Raw genomic sequence first — 21,855 nt, forward strand, 5'->3', positions numbered from 1 at the left:
ATAGTATGGCTGTGTGGATGAATGACTGGATGCACAGACCTTCGTGCCAACAGAGCGTTCATCTCTTCCATGAGTCCTCCACTAGCACCTCCACTGGTCCGGTTGGCATCATTTTTTGTGCCTGAAGAGCTGTCCTCTCCAGACTGTGAGGAGAGGCAATTTTATTTGTATAGCGCATTTCAACAACGAGGCAATTCAATGTGCTTTACACAGAACACCAAGCAAAGGAAACACAATTATACAATGACATTAGGATGCATATAATAGCAGATATAATTACAGTGCAGAAGAGAGAGAGGAAAGGAGAGGATGAAACAAGATGATGTGAAGGGAGAGTAGAGGAGACATAAAGGAACAGAGATGAGAGGAAAGGAGATAAGTGTGGAGGATAATATAGAACTGTGGTGATTAGGAAGCATCCTTCCCTCAGGCTCTTATGAAGTCATAATGTATATATATCCTACATGGTGTGCATTGCATTTCATCCCCTCGTTCTCCTGTCTTATTAGGCAGCCTAATAAGCTGATTCCCCACACTTAGAAGCTAATGAGCTGAATCCACGTTGACGTCTAACTCATCACAGAGGAAACGAAGCACAGCTACTTCAAAATGAAAAACTACATTTACCCAAGTGCTGTACTTAAGTACAATCTTTGAGGTACTTTAACTTTTCTGTACTTGAGTATATACATTTTGTAATACTTTATACTTTATTGTAGAATAGAATAATTTGCATGTTTAAAACATTTGAAATAACACACAAATAATTGCTGTCAATTACATTGTGTTTTCTTTTTTTTAGTTTTCTTTTATAGTACATACAGAGATTTCTTTTCTTTTTTTTTAAAAAGGGACACAATTTGTGTTTACTTGTGCTTTTGTAGTTTTTTCCCTAATAAAAACATGGACCTCAGCATCCATATTTTGAGGCCAACATTAGCCAAAAATAGGTAGATATGCTATTTTTGGTGAAGAGATTTGGTGTAGAGAGGGAAAAAAACGGACCAAGTACAGAGCCAACTCCGGTCCAGTTTACCAAGTCGGTAAAAAAATGAAAATTTGAGCAGATACAATTGTGTCTCTACCAAGTCTATGGGTTTAAGTCTATGGGTTTAAGTGGTAAAAAATGAAAAAAGGATAAAAGGGCAAAATCTCACTCTTTGAACACGCCGTAGCTTGGCTCCGGCGATCATGGCGGCAAGTCCCGTGGCGGCCTGGGAGGAATCGTCCCCTCCTCCTCCGCCCATGGGGAGGGGAGGGGGGAGTGGAGGCGGGGGCGCCACCACCGAGGGCGGAGGGGGCCCGGGGGGCGGCGGAGGGGGAGGGGGGCCCACGCCCATGTTCATGTTCATGTTCATGTTCATGGGCGGAGGCATGACGGGGGCCGCCACCGAGAGCACGGCGGGGTGTCCCTGGAAAGGAGAACCTGCAGGGAGGAAGCAAGGTTATTATATTATGTTATTATTTTCATACCATTTTATTTGCATATCGTTGCTGTTGGGCAGAAACCTTTCATCTCCATGTTTTAACTTTAAAAAAAAGTATCAAAAGTAGCAGATCTGCAAGCTCGAAACGCGGCATGAAGCGACGAGCTTGTAGATCTGCAACTTTTGCTGTTTTTGAATTTGAATCCTGAAAAGTAACAGTTTTGGACATATGAGGTTTGCACCCAACAGAGACGATATACTGATATACTATATACGATATACATGCAACAAGTATCTTAAAACTCTGTTATGTAATTGTTTTTGTGAATTGAATGTTATTTTGTCCAATCTGTGTGGTCAAGTATGTTCAAAGAAATGTACAATACTAGAAGTTCGGGCCGCTACGCGGCCCGAACGTCTAGCGTGACGCGTCGTTCACTTTGCAGTGCCACCTTACAGGCACCTCACAGTGTGAGAGAGAGTTTTGTGCTCTCCTAAATTCACGGCAGGCTTTGAAAGTACCCACTTCAGAAAGAGGTGACGTGCATCACCTCTCCAATGACCAAAACCCACTATGGAAGCCGTCGAACTGGTGCGATCTGACGGCATCCTAGAATTTATAGGTAGGATGTGATGTCATGCGTGATGTCATGCTGTCGTGAGATTACGTCACACTGGCGTGATGTCAGATTACGTCACACTGGCCACATACAACGTACGTACATACTGACAACCGACATGGCGCAGGATTCAAATTGTATATATAGATAGATAACTTAAATATAAATATATTAAATATAATTGGGGAGGTTGTATTTGGTCTCCTTGCTCTTGACTTCAATTGAGATATTTAGATCCTGTGTCTTTGATTAAATATTCTGTCTTACATAATCGAGCTTTAAAACTGCATCCTCTGCATCTATACCTGAGTTGGAAGACCGTCGCTCCCGTTCCATGTGGGCTTGTATCTGCTGCTGCTGCTCCATCATCTGCCTGCAGAGACACAAGGAAACACCGTCAGTCACCTAACAGTAGAACTACAATCACCACCTTACATACTGTATGTTATCATCATGCTACAATCATTACAAGTGTCTGTCTATCTGTGAGTGGCCTGGTCAGTCGGTCAGTCAGTCGTCGGACCATCAGTCAGTCATTCAGCTGGTTAGTTAGTCGGACCATCAGTCAGTCATTCAGCTGGTCAGTTAGTCGGACCATCAGTCAGTCATTCAGCTGGTCAGTTAGTCTGTCTTGTGAGCTTGTAGATCTCCTATAATATAAAATGAATGCTTGAACAAATGTGAAAAAAATTGAACACTTTTAAAACATTTGAACACATTTGTATGGGGGTTCCTGGCACAAACTCTTTTCAGATGTGGGGTTCGCGGCCAAATACGTATTGATTTGGGGCTCCTTGACATGATCCAAAAGTTTGAGAATCACTCAGAAAGATCCTCTGAAATGGACCAACCACAGTAGCTACCTGTGTGGAATAAAAACACGGCCCTCCCGTCGCCCTCTCGCTCCACACGTGTGTCTCTGATGTGAGAAGCACATGTCAACAATCCAGGCTTAGAGAGACGAGGGGTCAGACTCAGCAGAGAGAAGTGGAACTTTCCAGCTGCTTGTCGGAGGAGAGATGTGCAGAGTCAGCACCACCCTGACTCCGCCACCTGCTCTGTGCAGTACTATGCACCTGCCACTGGAGGGAGCTCTGTGCGTGTACACACACATTCACATGGTTGTACTATAGACCAGTGGTTTTCAAACTTTTACATTTCACAGATCCCCCATTACTCTGACAGTATACAAATGGAACCAAATGGACCCGTTAGGGTTCATTTGGTTCCATTTGTATACTGTCAGAGTTACAGACTTCAATTTAGAACCCCCTCAAGGAACCCTGAGAGTCCCTGGACCCAAATTTGAGAACCACTGCTATAGACCATGGGTCTTCAACAGGGGGTCCGGGACCCCTGGGGGGGGGTCCTCAGAGTTACTACAGGGGGGCCCCCAAATGTTTGTGTGAAAGGAATTGTTTTTTTTTTGTTTTTTCATAAACCACTAGCATCCCTATTGTGAGGGGGAACATTTGCAGACTATAGCAGATCTACAAGCTCACAACGCATCTGCTATATTAGGTGAAGAGATGGCGGAGGGGAAAAGGAGCAGACCAAGTACAGAGCCACAGGTCAAGTTTAGTAAGTATTGAGGGTTTAAGTGGTTAAATATCGGAAAATACACATTAGCAAAAACATTAATTTACACGACACTGATGATTCAAACGCCTTTGAGATTTTCACGTTGGCTCTGGGAACCATTGCACTATGGCTTAACTCGGATGGTATACCCTCGTCGACGTGAGAGTGTCCACGCCCGCTGTCACAATCCGTGATATGCTCTGTCTGCCTGTGGTGTTTTCTTGTATTTGTTGTTTCCCAGTTATAGTTAGTGTTTTACTTTTCAGTGGTGTTCCTGTTATTTTGAAGTAATGTTGCATTCCCTGTTTCCTTGTTAGGTTTTGCTTTACACTCCTGTACCTTATTTTGTAGTATCGTTCCATTGTTTCCTGTTCTCATTGTAGCTGTTGCCTGTCTTGCCTCACCTACCCGTTGATTAGTCATGTTCTCCTCCTGTGTCCTCTTAGTCCCCCAGCCTATCCCAGTGTTGATTGTCTGTTGAGTTCACCTGTGTCCTGTTATTTCCCTGTATATTTAAACCCTGTGTTTGCCCAACAATTTAGCTTGTTCATTGTCTACTGTTGCGTATGTCATGTCTTGAGTTCCGTTCTTATAGTTTGTATTCCTCCCTTTTTAGTTAATAAACACTTTGAACCGATCTGTACAGCCTCTGTCTCTCCTACATTTGGGTCCTCCATTCTGCCCTGACTCAAACCGTGACACCCACCTTGTTTTGAAGGGGACTGCCCATAAGTCCGACATCCCATTACTCCGACTACGTGGCTTCCGCGTGCGGTTAAGGTTAGGGTTAGGGTTAGGTATAGGGTTAGTATAGTAACCGTCGGAACAATGAGCCGTCGGAACAATGACATGGCACCGTTTTGAAGTGATGTAAAAGGTTTGCATGTAAAACCATTCTTTATTCAGCTGTGAGTGAATGTTGTACAAAACTAGTTCTCCCCCTCCCTCCATCCCTTCCCATCTACAGTAGAGCCGCCTCAGAGCATATTGATGGGAGCCACTTTCTGGTGGCTGTCAGTGTAGCTTATTCGCTATTTCCCCCCACATTTACTATGTCTGCTGGGACATTTCCAAGGAAATGTAAAGAGTTACCCAGTCCGTTGAGAAATGTGAAACGTTTCCTGCATTTCTCGTTTTCCTACTGTACATTTACAGGGAGTGGGACAAATAGAACCCACATACACACACACCAAGAAAATATAACACTTGGGGTCCAAGGACCCAAGGTTCCTTGTGGGTGGTCCCAAATGGACCCTTACAGGTACCAAATGGAACCAAATGTGTGCACTCTCAGAGTCAAAGGTAATAGGGTAAGAGATTTTTTTTAGGTTAAGATAAGTGTTAATTACAGTAGCTCTATATTCCGTACTCATCGCTATAGAGTAACAGGAGTCTACATGTCTCTCCAGCTCTTTATTAAACAGAAAATGCATTTTCAGGTCAGGATAGCAATTTGATCCAATCAGGATAGAGAACTCAGACAGGATACAGATTAAACAAGTGATATTGGAAGTGATGACAAAGAAATTAGCAGATTTTGTTTTAACTGGAACACTATAAAAATTAAGCTAATAAATGGGTACTCTCTCCTGATAGGCTGACATTGTGTCAACTACCTGAAAATGTATTTTCTGTTCATTAAAGAGCTGGAAAGACAGGGAGGCCCCTGTTACTGAACATACGCTCTATAGTGATTATTACTATCAGAATATAGTGCTTTAAACTTTTAACAGCATCCTTTTAGTTTTAACCAAAAAGGTATCACTTACCCTACCTTTAAGGGGGTTCTTAAAATTGAAACGTTTGAGAAACGCTGTACCATGCAAGCAGACAATCGTCCTTCACAATCACAAAGTGATGATGCTTTGCGTGGCAGCAGGACAGATCAGAGTGTAGTCTATGTATCAGACAGCGGATCAGAGGGAAGTATATCACCATCATATCTGTCCCTGTAAGCCCTGGGCTTTTGGAATGGGGACAAACTGAACAGATTGAAACCAATAGGGGAAAAAACATGGACAACAAAGACCTAGTTGTGTCGGTCTCTGTTGAGGCGAGAGACAGTGAGACAGAAAGAAAGTAAGTAAGGGGGTGAGACAGACAGACAGACAGACAGACAGACAGACAGACAGACAGACAGACAGACAGACAGACAGACAAAGGGAGAGACAGAAACAGAGGGAGAGTGAGGGGGAGAGAGAGAGAGAAATAAAGTGAGGGGGAGGGAGGTAGGGAGAAGTGGAGAGCACAACAGTAGGAAAATAAAACGGCACAAAAGCTTGTAGATTATACTGGGTCACCAAAATGGCCTACGGCATAATCTCTTAACACTGATGAACATCCATTATCAAGCTGACTGGAATCTGCCACCATGACTTAGCAAAAATGGTGTTCTTTTTAAGGCTTTTGTGCTGCCTCCTATGTACTGTAGGCTACTTGCTGTTTGTAGTTGTTCAAACTCAACTGTCTTTTTATGTGTTATTCACCCCTAGGGTGACAGATACAGCTTTAATCTGACATTTTATGAGAGGAGAGGAGAGGAGAGGAGAGGAGAGGAGAGAAAGTGAGTGAGTGAGTGAGTGAGTGAGTGGGTGAATGAATAAAATAAAAGAGGTTGCTGAGGGCATCTTGATGGAGCTAATGTTGTCTCTTTCTCTACCCCCCCCCCCCCCCCCCCCATTAACATTTAAACGCTATCAGTCTTGAATATGGAAGTGAATATTCTCACCAACAGTCAAACAGCGAATGCCAGAACATCTCTAAAAATAGCCAAGCAGCCTTTATCTTTCATAACGTGAAATCCTGTCAGTTTGAACAGACGGCTTTGATGTGGTTCCTGATGATGTAAAAGACGCAGTCGGCAGCTGACGACATTCGTGTTTATCATTGCCCTCTCTTTCCTCCCAATCTGGGAATCCATTCGGTAAAAAATATGTTTTTCCCCTTTGTTTTTGCCTCTGGGGGCACCACCTCCTTTTTTTTGTGTAGAAACAGGTTCTGCTGTTATTAGCAGAATCTGTTTTCCCTCCTAGTGGGAATCTGAATATTCTGAATAGCAATATGCTACTTAAGCCTATCCATGATCACTTCAAGGGGAAAGGACTTGTTACCCTTCAAACTGCCCCCACTTGCTTGTCAGCCTACTTTTAAGAGTTTCACAACTACACCATCTCAAATTATGAAAGCTTACTTACTGTAGTTACTTTTACAAAACCGTGAAAAAACAAACAAACAATTCCTCCATTTTGTAGCACACAGATCACATTCATGGAGGCTGTTGGTGAGATGTCAATCATGGTATTTTACCTTGCTCTCTGAGCCTCAATCTCATCTGTGGTTGGTCCATTCTGGACCTGGCGCTGTACAGCTGGACCTAGTGGAAGAAATTAAAGATTGTGAGAGAGAGAGAGAGAGAGAGAGAGAGAGAGAGAGAGAGAGAGAGAGAGAGAGAGAGAGAGAGAGAGAGGGGTTATTTGACAGGTGAGGCTGAGATTGAAATGCACTTCCTAAAAAACACAGCTATTGATCTGCAACCTTGGTGTCATCCTGGACCCACCCTCTTCTACTAGTCCTATGTCAGCCAGATCACTAAAACTGCCTTTTTCCACCTTCACAACATTGCCCGCCTTCGTCCCCCTCGTATGTATGTATTATTCTTATTATTCGTATTACTTGAACCCCAGCATCCCTATTCTGGTGGGAACGTTCGGGTTGGCTTTATTAGGCTATGTTTGGCTCATGTTCCCCCCAGGATATATGGATGCTGCATGGGGTTCAAGTGGTGCTTCAGAAACAGGCAGAGTGTATGGTTCATCAGACCTGATCTGTCTGCTCACGTTACCACAGTGGTCTGCTGCAAGACATATGACCCTCCACTGAGTTCAACTGGGATATTGTCTCATACACACGTGCATGCATGCAGGCACGCATGCAAACACACGCGCGCACGCACACGCACGCACTCACGCAAGCGCGCGCACACACACACACACACACACACACACGCACGTGTACACAGTCTCACACACAGTGTCACCTTATATCTTTCTCCTATGGTATAAGGCTTTGGCCTGCTCACCCCTCCACCTGCAGACCAGCTGTCACATCAAATGTACACACACACACACACACACACACACACACACACACACACACACACACACACACACACACACACACACACACACACACACACACACACACACACACACACACACACACACGCACACACACTGATGTACAGTATCTGTGGTGAGATGCCAGTAGCACAACTGGTAAGTATTATGCTAACTACAAGCAGACGTGTGTGCGTGTGTGTGTGTGTGTGTGCGTGCACGTTTGTGAGAGAAGTCTGCTGTGTGTAATGCCTTCAGTGAGCAGAACGTCAGTGTGTGTGTGTGTGTGTGTGTGTGTGTGTGTGTGTGTGTGTGTGTGTGTGTGTGTGTGTGTGTGTGAGTGCGCGTTTGTGAGAGAAGTCTGCTGTGTGTAATGCCTTCAGTGAGCAGAACGTCAGTGTGTGTGTGTGTGTGTGTGTGTGTGTGTGTGTGTGTGTGTGTGTGTGTGTGTGTGTGTGTGTGTGTGTGTGTGTGTGTGTGTGTGTGTGTGTGTGTGTGTGTGTGTGTGTGTGTGTGTGTGAGAGAGAGAGAGAGAGAGAGAGAGAGAGAGAGAAAGGGTCTGCTGTATGTTTGTAATGCCGTCAGCGAGCAGACAGCTCATAATTGGAAACCAGCGGTGGAAGTAGTACTCCAATTTTTAACTTAAGTAAAAGTAGTAATACCACACATGTCCGGGTAGCTCAGTCAGCAGAGCTCTCGCCTTTGGACCGCAAGGCCATTGGTTCGATCTCAGCATATGAGTACTGTGGCTTGGGTGCTATAAGTAGCTAATGGTAGGTGTGATGCTCGACCTCAGCATTCTATCTCCCAAGGGTCTAGTGCATTGTAACCGGGATAGACTGCCGCATTCTCGGCTGATACCGACAATAAGCCAATCTATGCCAAATATGGAATCACTTTGAAAATGTTTAACAGCACAAATCTTCCCTGGCATGAAATCTTTTCAGATGGAGGTCCGCCAAATATCAATTTGGGGGTCCTTGACATGACAAAGTTTGAGAATCACTGCTTTACTACTGTCATCCTGTAAACACATTCTGAGACGATCACATACAGGTCCTTCAAATCTGGTGTGCCGTCTGAATAAAAGAACTATTGACATGTCAACCAGTAGGTGTCTTAGAGAGTAGAGAGACCGCCTCCAAACACTGCAGATGTACAAGTTATATTGTATTATTACACGGCTTGGTTGAATGCTTGATTCTGATTGGTCAATCACTGAATTCAGCGTTGCGTTATTTCCGTATAACGACCGATGAGCTCTATAACAGACCGCTGTCTAATCAAAGACTCAGAGCACCTGCTCATATCAATCTGTGCTGCTTGATTTTGTGCTGTATCCAACATGACAGCCATGTAAACAAACACGCAATGTCATGTAAAGCTAAACATTGCACTCAAATGTTTTTGAAAACATTTGAAGCGAGAAATAGACAATGCAGTAAATGTATGTAAATGTAAATGTATTCTATTTGATCAACACTTCCTTATTTTCCGAGGCGACTGTGTCCACAACACTTGGAATACTTTCATTACCGTAAGCAAGAAAATACTTCATTTTGTTGTTACTTTTGGGTCAATTTATTTATTTATTTATTAAGTAGCCGTGTAATAAGCAGGAATTTTTGAGACATAAAACCCGACAGCGTTTTAACTGCTACCGCTTTAATCGGCTAATACAGAGGTAAATGTTTGACTATTCATGGCTTGTCTGCAATGCTACGGTAATGATAAGCAGAGCGTTTCATTCTACATTGACTTGGGCTAACGTCATTAACAAATACCGTAGCAACAGCAAGCTACTAGCAGTTTCAAATAAATATTATTGTTGTAAAAACTCTTCACTTGATGCAAAAAAAAACAGACAACCCAACCTTTTTATTTGAAATGAATGTCGTCCGTTACGTACAGCCTATTCAGGCTTCTCTAAGGACGCCTTCAGGTGTCTCCGTGGCAACCAAGTGGCTTTGATGACCGACAGCAATCAAGTAACAGAGACCCAAATAACACTGAACAACAAAACAACCTGACTCGTGTGTCACTACGCACACCGCGCACACACACACACACACACACACACACACACACACACACACACACACACCGTGGCAACCAAGTGACGTTGGTGGCCGACAGCAATCAAGTAACAGAGACACAAATAACACTGAACAACAAAACATCCTGACTCGTGTGTCACTACACACAAGCCACTGTGTTGCTACCTTATCTCTTCAACACATACTGTACTGCAGATGCTCACACACACACACACACACACACACACACACACACACACACACACACACACACACACACACACACACACACACACACACACACACACACACACACAATGAAAACAATACAATACAAACAATACAATACAAACATGGCAACGACTTGCTGCTTCCGCTTCATCACCTGCGTGTCACATACAGTATACTGTATGTGCACAACAATCCACACTGGTGTGTGGCATCACTACAGTTGTTGATGATCTAACAGAGTACACACATAACATGTCGTCTCTGTCGGGTGGAAATCTTGCATAATATCCAAAACTATTTTAAAACTACATTAAAGTACTTTAGTAGGGCATTCATTTACGAAAACCCATACAAAGTTTAGATATGGAGATGTAAGGTTTCTGCCCAACAGCAATGATATATAAGGCATTGGTTCTCAAAGTGGGGTCCGGGGACCGCCAGGGGTACTTGAGGGGGTTCCAGGGGGTCCCCAACTAAATGATAGACAGGAACCAAATGGACCCTTATGGGTCTGTAACTCTGAGAGTGTACAAATGGAATATTTGTACACTCTCAGAGTTAGATTAACATTGATTTTACAATATAAATTGGGGTCCCAGAGATATAAATGCCATTAAATGGGGGTCCGTAGCCTCTAATGCATGTCAAACTGGGGGTCCTTGAAATTAAAGTGGTTGAGAATCACTGCTAGAGATCCGTAAAAAATCTTCTCTTATGGGGGTCCCTGGCTTATCTTTTCAAATGGGGGTCCGCGGGCTGATAAGTGTCAATTTGGGGGTCCTTGACATGAAAAAGTTTGAGAACCACTGATATAAGGTACAGGTCATAGATTGATTACACTCTTGCTGCACTTGTGCTGCCTTTGTTACACCCCAAGGGTAATTATTCCGAAAACCTTCATTTGTGATTATTGCAAGTCCACAAATGAAGGATGGCTCGAGGGTTGACTCTAAATAGATGGCTGTCATACAGCCGCTCTGCTACTTACGCGACCCTGACCCAGAATTTGGTAGTTTACAAGTCATTTGGCGCCAACTTAAGTTATTCACAAACATGAAGTGTGCATCCGTAGGGCGTCCGCCATTATCCGGCGACCCCCTTGGCCCAGTCACCAACGGCCCTCCACACCTGCCGTGTGCCATGCTACACGAGGCCAGCCGAGAGTCTTTAAAGGAGTAGTTCACCCAAAAAATGACTTATTTTCTAGCAATTGCACACCCCATGAAGCCTTGAATTCATGGATATTTTTTAGTTTTTGTCGCATTCCTTAGACTTATTGGCTTAGGAATGCAACAAAAACAAAAAAATATCCATGAATTCAAGGCTTCATTGGGTGTGTAATTGATAGAAAATAAGTAATCTTTTCTCTCTTTTTAAGGTAAGGTAAAGAGTCCATAAGGTACCTTATGTACACCTTATGTATAGTATATATTTCACACTGCCCATGAACAAGATAAGATGTTCATAATGTCTTACTGAACAGGGTTCCTACACATATGTGTGTATGGCAGACAGAATTTGTCATTTACATTGTAAACATTTAAGTTGTGTACAATGCAGCAATGCTTCTTAATGGTTCATTCACCCTTTGCTTTCATAAGCTATCAATTCTAATGTAAGTTGCATTTTAAACAACTGTACAGGGCTTGCGGGAGACACCAAATGTATCTTTTCGATCTCGAGCTGAAAAGGCTTGGGAAATCGACAGTACTCCACACAATGACAACAATAATCACTGACTCCAATCACCTACAAACTACCAATGGATCTCACACAACAACAAAAGCCACACACTTTCCTAACAAGACGATGCACAATGAAACAAAATGCAACCATAAGCAGCACGACACGCATGACAACAATGAAGATCACATGGACGTCACACGCTGACGTATATTAAACAGTAACACACAATAAAAGATAAAAACACCACGCCTGCAAAAACAGCATCATACATGTGTGCATGTCACATATATGTCCCAATGCAAAACACACACACACACACACACACACACACACACACACACACACACACACACACACACACACACACACACACACACACACACACACACACACACACACACACACACACACACACACGCATGCATTCACGTACACACACTCACAACATTGCTAGAGATGACATGCAATGACGGACGGACGGACGGATGGACACACACACACACACACACACACACACACACACACACACACACACACACACACACACACACACACACACACACACACACACACACACACACACACACACCTACATGACATAGTGAAGAGGAAGAATCGACCGTAGCACAGACAGAAGCACTGACAGATCCACTCCCTGATGACCATCGCTGGCCCTGGGCTAGTGCCTGTCCTTCCTCCTCCTTCCTCCTCCTCCTCCTCCTCCTCCTCCTCTCCCCACCCACCCGCCTCCATCACCTCCTCTCTCTCTCTCTCCCTCTCACCTGTCCTGGGCTCTGCCTGTCCCCTCCTCCTCCTCCTCCTCCTCCTCCTCCTCAGTGACAGTATCACCTGTCATCTCTCTGTGTAACCCGTGCCGCTCCGCAGCAGCAGGCGCGCAGAGAGCGGAGCAGAGCCCCGCCCCCCGTCTCCCGTTTCAAGGCAGGTCACCATGCAGCATCGTTAACTGCAGGCTAGTTCATTTATTCGTACGCTGATGAGATACAGACGCACGGTGACGGAAAGTACAGTAAATGTGCAAAAGAAAGCCCATGAAAAAAGTCTCTCACCATGAAATACACTGATGGTTAAATAATATCTAAATACTCTTTACCACTTATACATGGTGGGGGTTCAAGTGGTTAACGGACCGCTTCACCTATTTCCAACCTATCTTCATATAATTAGCCCTCACTAATGTCCATTTAAGAGATGTCATAATTTCTGTCTACTTGCTCTCAGAGGAGGGCTGTGGTGTGGACAGTTCAGAAACTTTCCTTTTTAAACATTGTAAACAAGATTTCAAAAGTTGTTTTTATTTTGTTATTGTTCCATGAACAATGGCTTCTATTTCAGCATGCTAACTGCCAAAGAATTAAAAGGCTGCAGTTTCTAGCTTGGATTGTTTGTAGTGTTGGTGATGGATAGGAGCTTGCTGTGGTTGTACTAGCTGTAAAACATGCTGGATAAATAAGAACACACATGCATGCACGCATGCACGCACACGCGCGCGCGCGCGCACACACACACACACACACGCACACGCACACGCACACACACACACACACACACACACACACACACACACACACACCTCATAAATCTCATGAATCTAAAAATAAACAACTAGCTTCCTGTCACTGTGTTGTACAAAACAATGATTTATCATTTACAACAGCTTTTTCCTTTCACAACAGAGCTGTGCAAGTTGTTAGGCCTTGTCACCACTAGAGGGGGCAGCCACAGCATTTTAGAATTGAGGAGAAGGTGCTTTAAGGAGACAGCCACATCCTCACTTTGATCATCATCTATCATGCCTGGAGAAAGGCATATGCACACACACACACACACACACACGCGCGCGCGCGCGCACACGCACACGCACACACGCACACACACACACAAGATTACTGCAGTGTATGTGTTCATAGTTGACTGTAGTTTGGTTATCTACACAGTAAAAGTCCTGAGTGTTAATTTAACTCTGAAAATGTACAAATGGATTCATTTGGTTCCATTTGTACACTCTCTGACTGTCTATCTATCCAGTGATATCAGTCTGTGTGTGTACCCTGATGTGCTCTGTCTGTCTGTCTGTCTGTCTGTCTGTCTGTCTGTCAGTCAGTGGAGGCTCTGTGCTAGCCATCTTGTGTTGTCTCAAGCAGATGAAAAGCGTTGCTCTGTAGCACCGAGGCCCATGGGAGCTCTTCTCAATGACCCATTCTAATTAACTGGAGGGAGGGGGGGGGGGGGGGGGGGGGTGCAACACACTGGGGGGATTACTGTCTGTCCCTCTCTCTCTCTCTCTCTCATTAAACACACCATTCTCTCTCTGTCACTTTCTCTCTCTCTGTCTCATTACCTAATTCAATCCCCTTCCATATATCGTCGCTGTCAGGCTCAAACCTTGTACAGTATGTCAAAAGGCGGATAGACAAAGAACCTGTGATCCAATTGATCCGATGTAGTTATTATTTAGTCACAAGCTCTTGTTAAACACTTTTCATTGGGTCAATATTTATAAAACCCACAGACTTTCATTTTCACTTTCAAAATATAAAAAAGTATAGCGGAAATATAGAAAATCGACAAGCTCACAACACATCGCATTGCGAGCTTGTCAATCGTCTATTTTCACTACTTTATAATTAGTGTGACATGCCATGTATGACGAGGTAGGTTATTAATTTACAAAAAAAACATAAAAAGCTGAAATCTGGACATACAAGGTTTCTGCCCCACAGCAAACCTCTTATCTCCATATTTAAACGTTTGTGTTTTTTCGTAAATTAATGCCCTAATTGATCATACTACAGTGCCACACAAACGCATCAAAAGTAGCAGATCCACAAGCTCGGAACACGGCGCGAAGCGACGCATTTTGAGCTTGAATTTGAATCCTGAAAAGTAACAGTTTTGGACATATGAGGTTTCCACCCAACAGAGACGATATATATCACTTCCACTCACCGCTCACCACACCCTTCTCCACATGATGGAGATTTTCTATGACAATGACTAGTATGCAGCTGTGTGTGTGTGTGTGTGCGTGTGCGTGTGCGTGTGCGTGTGCGTGTGCGTGTGTGTGTGTGTGTGTGTTTGTGTGTGTGTGTGTGTGTGTGTGTGTGTGTGTGTGCGTGTGCGTGTGCGTGTGCGTGTGCGTGTGCGTGTGCGTGTGCGTGTGCGTGTGTGTGTGTGTCCGGTGCGTTTTTGTGCATGTGCACCCGACTGTGCATGTAAATATAAATACAGATTTATGACAGGGAGCTTCCAGGTTATATATCGGCTCGGTAAAGGTCACAGGCAGAGTGGTCTGTGGCTGGTGACATTAAACGGTCACTTAAACGGACCATTAGCTGACAGCCTGCTGGGACGCGATAAAGCCCCTATAGCACATAAAGGAAACAACTCCCTGTATTGTTCATTATTTTTAGGGTTTGGATTGCATTGAAGCAAGGCTTCAAATAGACATTTTGGATGAAACCAAATGAAACCAAAGATTTAATTTCTATAACTTCAATCAAATCTGACATTTAGTTTTTAGTGGAGTCTGAACTTGCCAATCTACGAATGGCAGCATGGCCCGCATTTAACTGTTTCATTTGGACTACAAGCCACGTTGAAGACTTGCTGTCACAGAGCAGCATTCATCACACGTTCATTAAACTACACCGTTTCACAATCATTACCTGATTGATGTATAATATCGTCTCTGTCGGGGGGAAACCCCATATGTCCAAAACTGTTACTTTTCAGGGTTCAAATTCAAAAGTAGCAAAAGTAGCAGATCGACAAGCTTGTGGATTTACTACTTTGGATACTTTTGTGTGACGCTGTAGTATGATCAAGTAGGACGTTGATTTACAACAACAAAAAAACGCAAAAGGTCTGAATATGGAGATAAGAGGTTTCTGCCCGACGGATTTAGAGGGTCTTACAATGAGGTTGTTCCTTTACTAAGACACAATGGTGTGAAGTGGACAGACCATACTGGCTGGGTCAATACCCCACACCGGGATCAATACCATCAGATTGATCTTCGTTTGAAGAATACCCCCTTAAATATCAGTCTGTTTCAATCAGGCATGAAGGATGCCCGTCTTTAAAATGAAGCTCATCATGAGGAAGTGCCAAATTCCCTGCAGTTCTCATTAATAGCCTATAGCAGGTGTCGCTATTTCCCCTCCGGCTGGCTTGCAGACAGATTACAACGCCATATGATTGCGATGGACATTTGACCGGACTTTACACTTGATTTTATTACGTTAGTAATCATTGTCATGCTTTCAGTCGTTAGTTTAAACTAACTCTTCTTTTAAATTACCATGATATGCATTTTTGTAAATTATGGTCCCATTCATTGTTTTAATTGATGATAAAGTAGTGTTCTTCTAGGGCTTCTACTGGCTCTACTGAGTGAAGACCCGCCCTCACTGCAGTTGCAGCCAATAGTATTCGTTTCCAAATGCTTTTCGGGGAAGTTCCAAGTTGGTGGATTTGAATTACCCGAAAAAGTGGCTTCAAAACGGGTCTGTAGAAAACCAATGGATAACATCACCGTTCCCTTAGACCGTTTACAGTCTATCTATGGTTTCAATGCAACATCCCCATGTTGTTCCTATACCACTATTCATCTCTCCAATGCTAGGACAAGCCCTCAACAAGATGATGGAGACTTCATAATGAAGTCATATGTATTGCACATGAACTCAAACAAAGTGCCTCTATAGAGAACAGTGAACTCTCTGGGAGAACAGCACAGGAGAACTTTATTGGCAAGTACAAAACTCGTTAAAATGAATTTGCCCTGGCAAACTACGCTACATAAAATGGTAATTATTTTATGTATGCCTGCCAACAATAGACATGGACAAAAGGACTCAAAAGGAGTGACTCTAACCCCCTCTCTCTGCCACATTTCCTGTATCTCTGTTCACTACGCCTGTCTGAAACAAACTATAAAATTCCCCAAATAAATAAATGTAAGAAAAGACAGCTAGTGGAGTGGCAGTTGTCTAAATGGGGTAAATATGCGGTGTATTATTAATAGTGTCTGAAAGCCTGCCATGTTTGCAAGAGGTCTTGTACCACCGACCATCACCACTGTCCTCAGATGCACCCCATCAGCGACATGGAAAGGGATTTTGTTGGTGTAAAACAGTGTGTTCCCCAAACCCCTGTTGTTTACCATGTCTGGTCACGCTAAAGTAACTAGGTGGGGGGGGTCATGCATTCCCACCTTGCATCGTCCCGATATACTCATTCCCGCTTAAAAAGAAGAGGAGATCCGAGCACTCAAAAAATGTGGAGGAGAGTATGTAAAGTTAAAACAAAGCTGATTCTATTATAAACTTTAAATAGAATAGAATAAACTTTGTTTTAACTTACATCCTTTTCTCCAAATGTTTTGAGTGCTCGGATCTCCTCTTCTTTTTAAGCCTGCATTCCCGCTGATCCTAGAAACGCCATCAGTATACTTTTTAGACTTTTCTTTTATCTCCTTTGATCACCCAGTTGGCCTCTGTGTTTTTTCTATTTTTCTATAACGAAAATAGATGCTTTTACAAGCTCACAACACGTCGCATTGCAATGCGCTGTGACCTTGTAGATCAGCTATTTTCGTTATTCGCCATAAGACGAAGTACTGAGTGTATATAGGGCTTAAATGGCTAAAGCCTTGCCCCCTCTAGGCTAGGTGGTGGGTGTGTGCATATAGTGCTAATGCTAATGCTTCCATACCTCCATCCTGCTGGCTGAGGATGTTGAGGGCAAACAGCATGGCGTTGGAGAAGGTGGTGGCCTCCTCCTTGCTGGCGAAGTTGAGGCCGTACACCTGTCTGGCATCTCGCCACTGGTGGAAGGTGGGCGTGGCCTGGTTGTACTTCAGACCCTTCACTATGGAGTAGTTGATGACCACCTAGAGAGAGAGGAGAGAAAGATAGAGAGATATATCGTTGGTGTCGTAAATTAACGCGCCCTACTTGATCATACTACAGCGTCACTCAAAAGCAGCAGATCTACAAGCTCGAAATGCGGCGCGAAACGAGGCGCGGCGCGTTCCGAGCTTGTAGATCTGCTACTTTAGCTATTTTTGAATTTGAGTCCTGAAAGGTAACAGTTTTGGACTGGTTTCCGCCCGACAGAGATGGTATATAGATCTGGGAATCACTAATATACTGTAGTGTAGAGCGAAAGAGGAAGAGAGAGGTGTCAGGATTTCACTCTGTGGTTTGTGTACAGTATGTTACAAAGCAAAACCATGTTTTGATGTATATTTTTTGAATATAACAACAGAAATCTTGTGTTGTTAACTCATTCATCAGCAGTCACAAAAAACTGTCTGGGAACTAAAGTGGGCTGTCATGATCATAACATTTAAGCTGATGATTAATTGTCCTACAAATAATTGCGATTAACGATTTAGGCTAATTGTGTTTTTGGCATAGAACATTGGAACATACTGTATAAATAAACAATATATTTCTGTTTGCATTTTAGGCTTCGGGTCTCTGGCACAAAATCTTTTCAGATGGGGAGTCCGTGGGCAAAAACATACATCAATTTGGGGGTCCTTGACGCGTGCTTCAGAATCCCACCGCACTCTATCTGGAGGCCGCGCCCCTTGAACCCAAAAACGCCCCCACGGCTGTCTTGAGTGACAGCGCGTCCACACAATAGATAGATAGATAGATAGATAGATAGATAGATAGATAGATAGATAGATAGATAGATAGATAGATAGATAGATAGATAGATAGATAGATAGATAGATAGAATAAGGCGATCTAAAATAACTAACTAATATTATTAAATATAATTTGCGTCGCGTGATCGCTATAGACATATAGCCTGTTCTCATTGCAACCGCGTGGGCGTGTTTGTGTGGACGTGCTGTCACTCAAGACAGCCGTGGAGGCGTGTTTGGGTTCAAGGGGCGCGGCCTCCAGATAGAGCGCGGTGGGATTCTGAAGCACGCGTCCTTGACATGAAAGGCTTGAGAATCACTGTGATAGGAAATGTGAGTGGGTGCACATGTGCTTATATTGTTTTCATCCTCCCATGTGTTTCTTTGTCCCTCCCTGTCGTTCTTCACACCCACTACTAATCATCTCATTTCAGTCCAACCTATCAGAGTGCACTTTCACGCCTGCACAGCATTCTGCTGATCACGCAGCTGTTATTTGAACCCTGCTCTTTACCTTGGTCTTTGCCAGATAGTATTTTGTGTTTTCTCTGGTACACTGTTCCTGTGCTCGCTGTTTCATCATCAGTATTGTCAGTCTGATGTTTAAGGTCCGTAAACAAACCGGGAGTGTTTATTCTTGCTATTAATTTACATTAAAGGACGACTTCACCAATTTTCAACCTTTCTTCATATAATTGGTCCTCACTACTGCTCATGATAATGGTACCATTTCTGTCCACTTGGTCTGTGTCTCAGAGGAGGGCTGTGGTCAGTTGCACACTCAGCGCAATTACAAAGAGGCGATGAAGCGGAATGAGGTCTATTTTTCAGTAATTTTTCAAATTAAACCATCAACGTGTATGAATGAGGCATCACCAAAATCACCTTTAGACCCATGTTTCTGTGCTTGGACTCACCAGGGTTTCAGTTTGGATTCTTGTTTCGTGGACTTTGTTGTACACTTATTGGCTGTGATTTTCCTGCATTAAAACCCTGTTTAATCCTGAACTTGTTTTGAGTCCAAACCTCCCCCCTGACAGGTACATTATACTCCTCACTGGCCATTGCAGATGCGTGGGACTCTTCTCAGTCAGAATAAATCAAATAAACAGTCAATCAATAATCAATTTGTCACTTGATAGGGGGGGTAGCTTGCTAGAGGGAAGTAGCCTGTTTTGTTTAGTTTGTTGCAGACCACCCAATCAATTATCAATCTAAAATACTTGATTGTTGATTGATTTGTCATATGTCCCATTATAAGGTCATATGGACATAATTATTAGCTACTGAACATTGACAGTACTAGCTGTCATTATGAGTTATAACTAGGGATGTCCGATTTTATCGGCCTCCCGATATTATCGGCCGATATTAGCATAAAAATTGATATCGGGAAAATATCGGTATCGGTTTTTGAAAAAAAAAATGTTTTTTTTTTTTTTTTTTTTTTTTTTTGGCTTTATAAATAAGTTACAGGAGTTCTTACTGTATATGGTGTGTGTGATATGAAATTTGAGCTTACCCTAATCACAATAATCCCCGCATATATCGGTATCGGTTGATATCGGTATCGGTAATTAAGAGTTGGACAATATCGGTATATCGGTTATCGGTAAAAAAGCCAATATCGGACAACCCTAGTTATAACTCATAATATATTGTTGTTGGCAAACCAGCTGCCAGGGTTTGTCAGTGATTTACGACCTTTCACAAATAACGGAGAAGACATCTCTACTGATTAATACGAAAATATAATAATAATAAAATAAAAGTCATAGTACATATACTAAAATAGCATTTTAGTAATCAAATGGGTTTACAGATATATAATACAAAATAATCTAGCACTGAAAATGTGGATGTGTGGCCATATCAGGACAATGAGTGATTTGCCGGGAGCGGTGATGTAATGACATGCTGATGCTAATGAGATGTAATGACATGCTAATGAGATGTAATGACATGCTAATGAGTCCACTGAGAGAGTGACAGACGGAGAGATTGTCTCTGTTGAGAGGAGGATTATCGTTAACTACCACTAATTAAGTTGGCCGCACACACACACACACATGCACACACGCGCACACTATACTATACTATACTTGTGAGGACATCAACATTTTAGGACAGTGATTTTCTGCCATTCTTATTTTTTCATTCCTAACCCTAACCCTAAAGCCGAAAATAGCAGATCTGCAAGCTGCACATAACTAGTGAATAATTGACTAGTTGTGAATAATGTGTTTATTAATAACTAACCTTGACTTTGACCTGTGACCCCCCTAAATAAGACAATAAATTAAGTTAGAGGTCTAAAATATGAAGTTTCATAGCCTTGTTGTGATTTGATAGTGTATGTATTGAGCCATTCAAGACAGTGGCTTAGTACATGAGTGTCTTACTTACAGCACATACATGCACATTGCCATATCTGTGTGTGTGTGTGTGTGTGTGTGTGTGTGTGTGTGTGTGTGTGTGTGTGTGTGTGTGTGTGTGTGTGTGTGTGTGTGTGTGTGTGTGTGTGTGTGTGTCTGTGTGTCTGTGTGTGTGTGTGTGTGTGTGTGTGTGTGTGTGTGTGTGTGTGCGAGAGAGAGAGAGATATACCTGCTGGTCCTGCAGCTTGACGCCCACCACCCTGAAGGTGTTGTTGGCAGTGTTGTGGTAGATGTTGATTCTGCTGAAGCCCTGCTGGCCCGGTTTGATGGGAACCCACTTCTTACTGCTGTCATCGTACACCATGACAGAGGCCCGCGCCTGGCAGATACTCTGCTCACTGGAGAGAGAGAGAGAGAGGGAGAGAGAGGGAGAGAGACACAGAGAGAGAGAGTTAATTAATTACACATAGTGAGGCAATAGAGAGGCAACAACAGTTCAATCACAGTCAGTCAAAGAGTCGAACTATTGATCAATGGCCAGGTGGAGGCTCCATCAGTTAGGACCCTATACACAAATCCACGGAGCGCTGCACTGTAGGTGGCACAATCATTGCTGCGGTGTCAGTCAGCTACTGCTGCGGTTCTGTCCTTCTGTTGACGTTAACAGAGCAGCTATAAACTACTGGCACCTGATGTAGGTGGTTCGTCCCCATTTTCTGTACATCTTTGTAAAGTTAGTGTTAGTAAAAGTTAGTAAAAAGCAGGTAAGAGAGTAACGTGAGCAGTCAGTGACTGCAGCTGACTGAGTCTGACACCGCAGCAATGATTGCGCCACCTACAGGGCAGCGCTTCGTGGATTTGTGTATACCTCCTATATTACCGGTACAAGAAACTATTAGAGAAACCTGAATGCCTGCAACACTCCCAAAATCAAGAGTCTTTAGGTGCTCACTGCTCAGGCAAGGAAAGTAACGTGAGGAGGAGAGAGAAGCCAGCGCTCTGTAACGTCCTCTCCAAAAGAAATGACTTTAACCTCACCGGGACAGCAGCAGCTGAGTACATTTTTGGAAAGGACATTACAAGGAAACTATGAAAGCACACA

General features: G+C 43.3%; 1 protein-coding gene across 3 annotated transcripts in view; it reads right to left on the reverse strand.

Annotated features, from left to right (window-relative positions):
* Positions 1-21,855, reverse strand: part of evlb (Enah/Vasp-like b) — an 80,903-nt gene that overhangs the window by 5,404 nt on the left and 53,644 nt on the right. For all 3 annotated transcript variants that reach the window (XM_084082954.1, XM_084082953.1, XM_084082952.1), the window contains exons 2-7: positions 20,983-21,151; positions 17,433-17,610; positions 6,935-7,001; positions 2,353-2,420; positions 1,158-1,426; positions 40-143 (exon numbers count right to left, since the gene is read on the reverse strand). In XM_084082954.1, the coding sequence (XP_083939080.1) occupies positions 40-143; positions 1,158-1,426; positions 2,353-2,420; positions 6,935-7,001; positions 17,433-17,610; positions 20,983-21,151 (855 nt within the window). The remainder of the gene's footprint in view (positions 1-39; positions 144-1,157; positions 1,427-2,352; positions 2,421-6,934; positions 7,002-17,432; positions 17,611-20,982; positions 21,152-21,855) is intronic.

The sequence above is a fragment of the Gymnoscopelus microlampas genome (genome assembly GCF_963454915.1).
Source record: "Gymnoscopelus microlampas genome assembly, chromosome: 16".
NCBI lineage: Eukaryota > Metazoa > Chordata > Actinopteri > Myctophiformes > Myctophidae > Gymnoscopelus > Gymnoscopelus microlampas.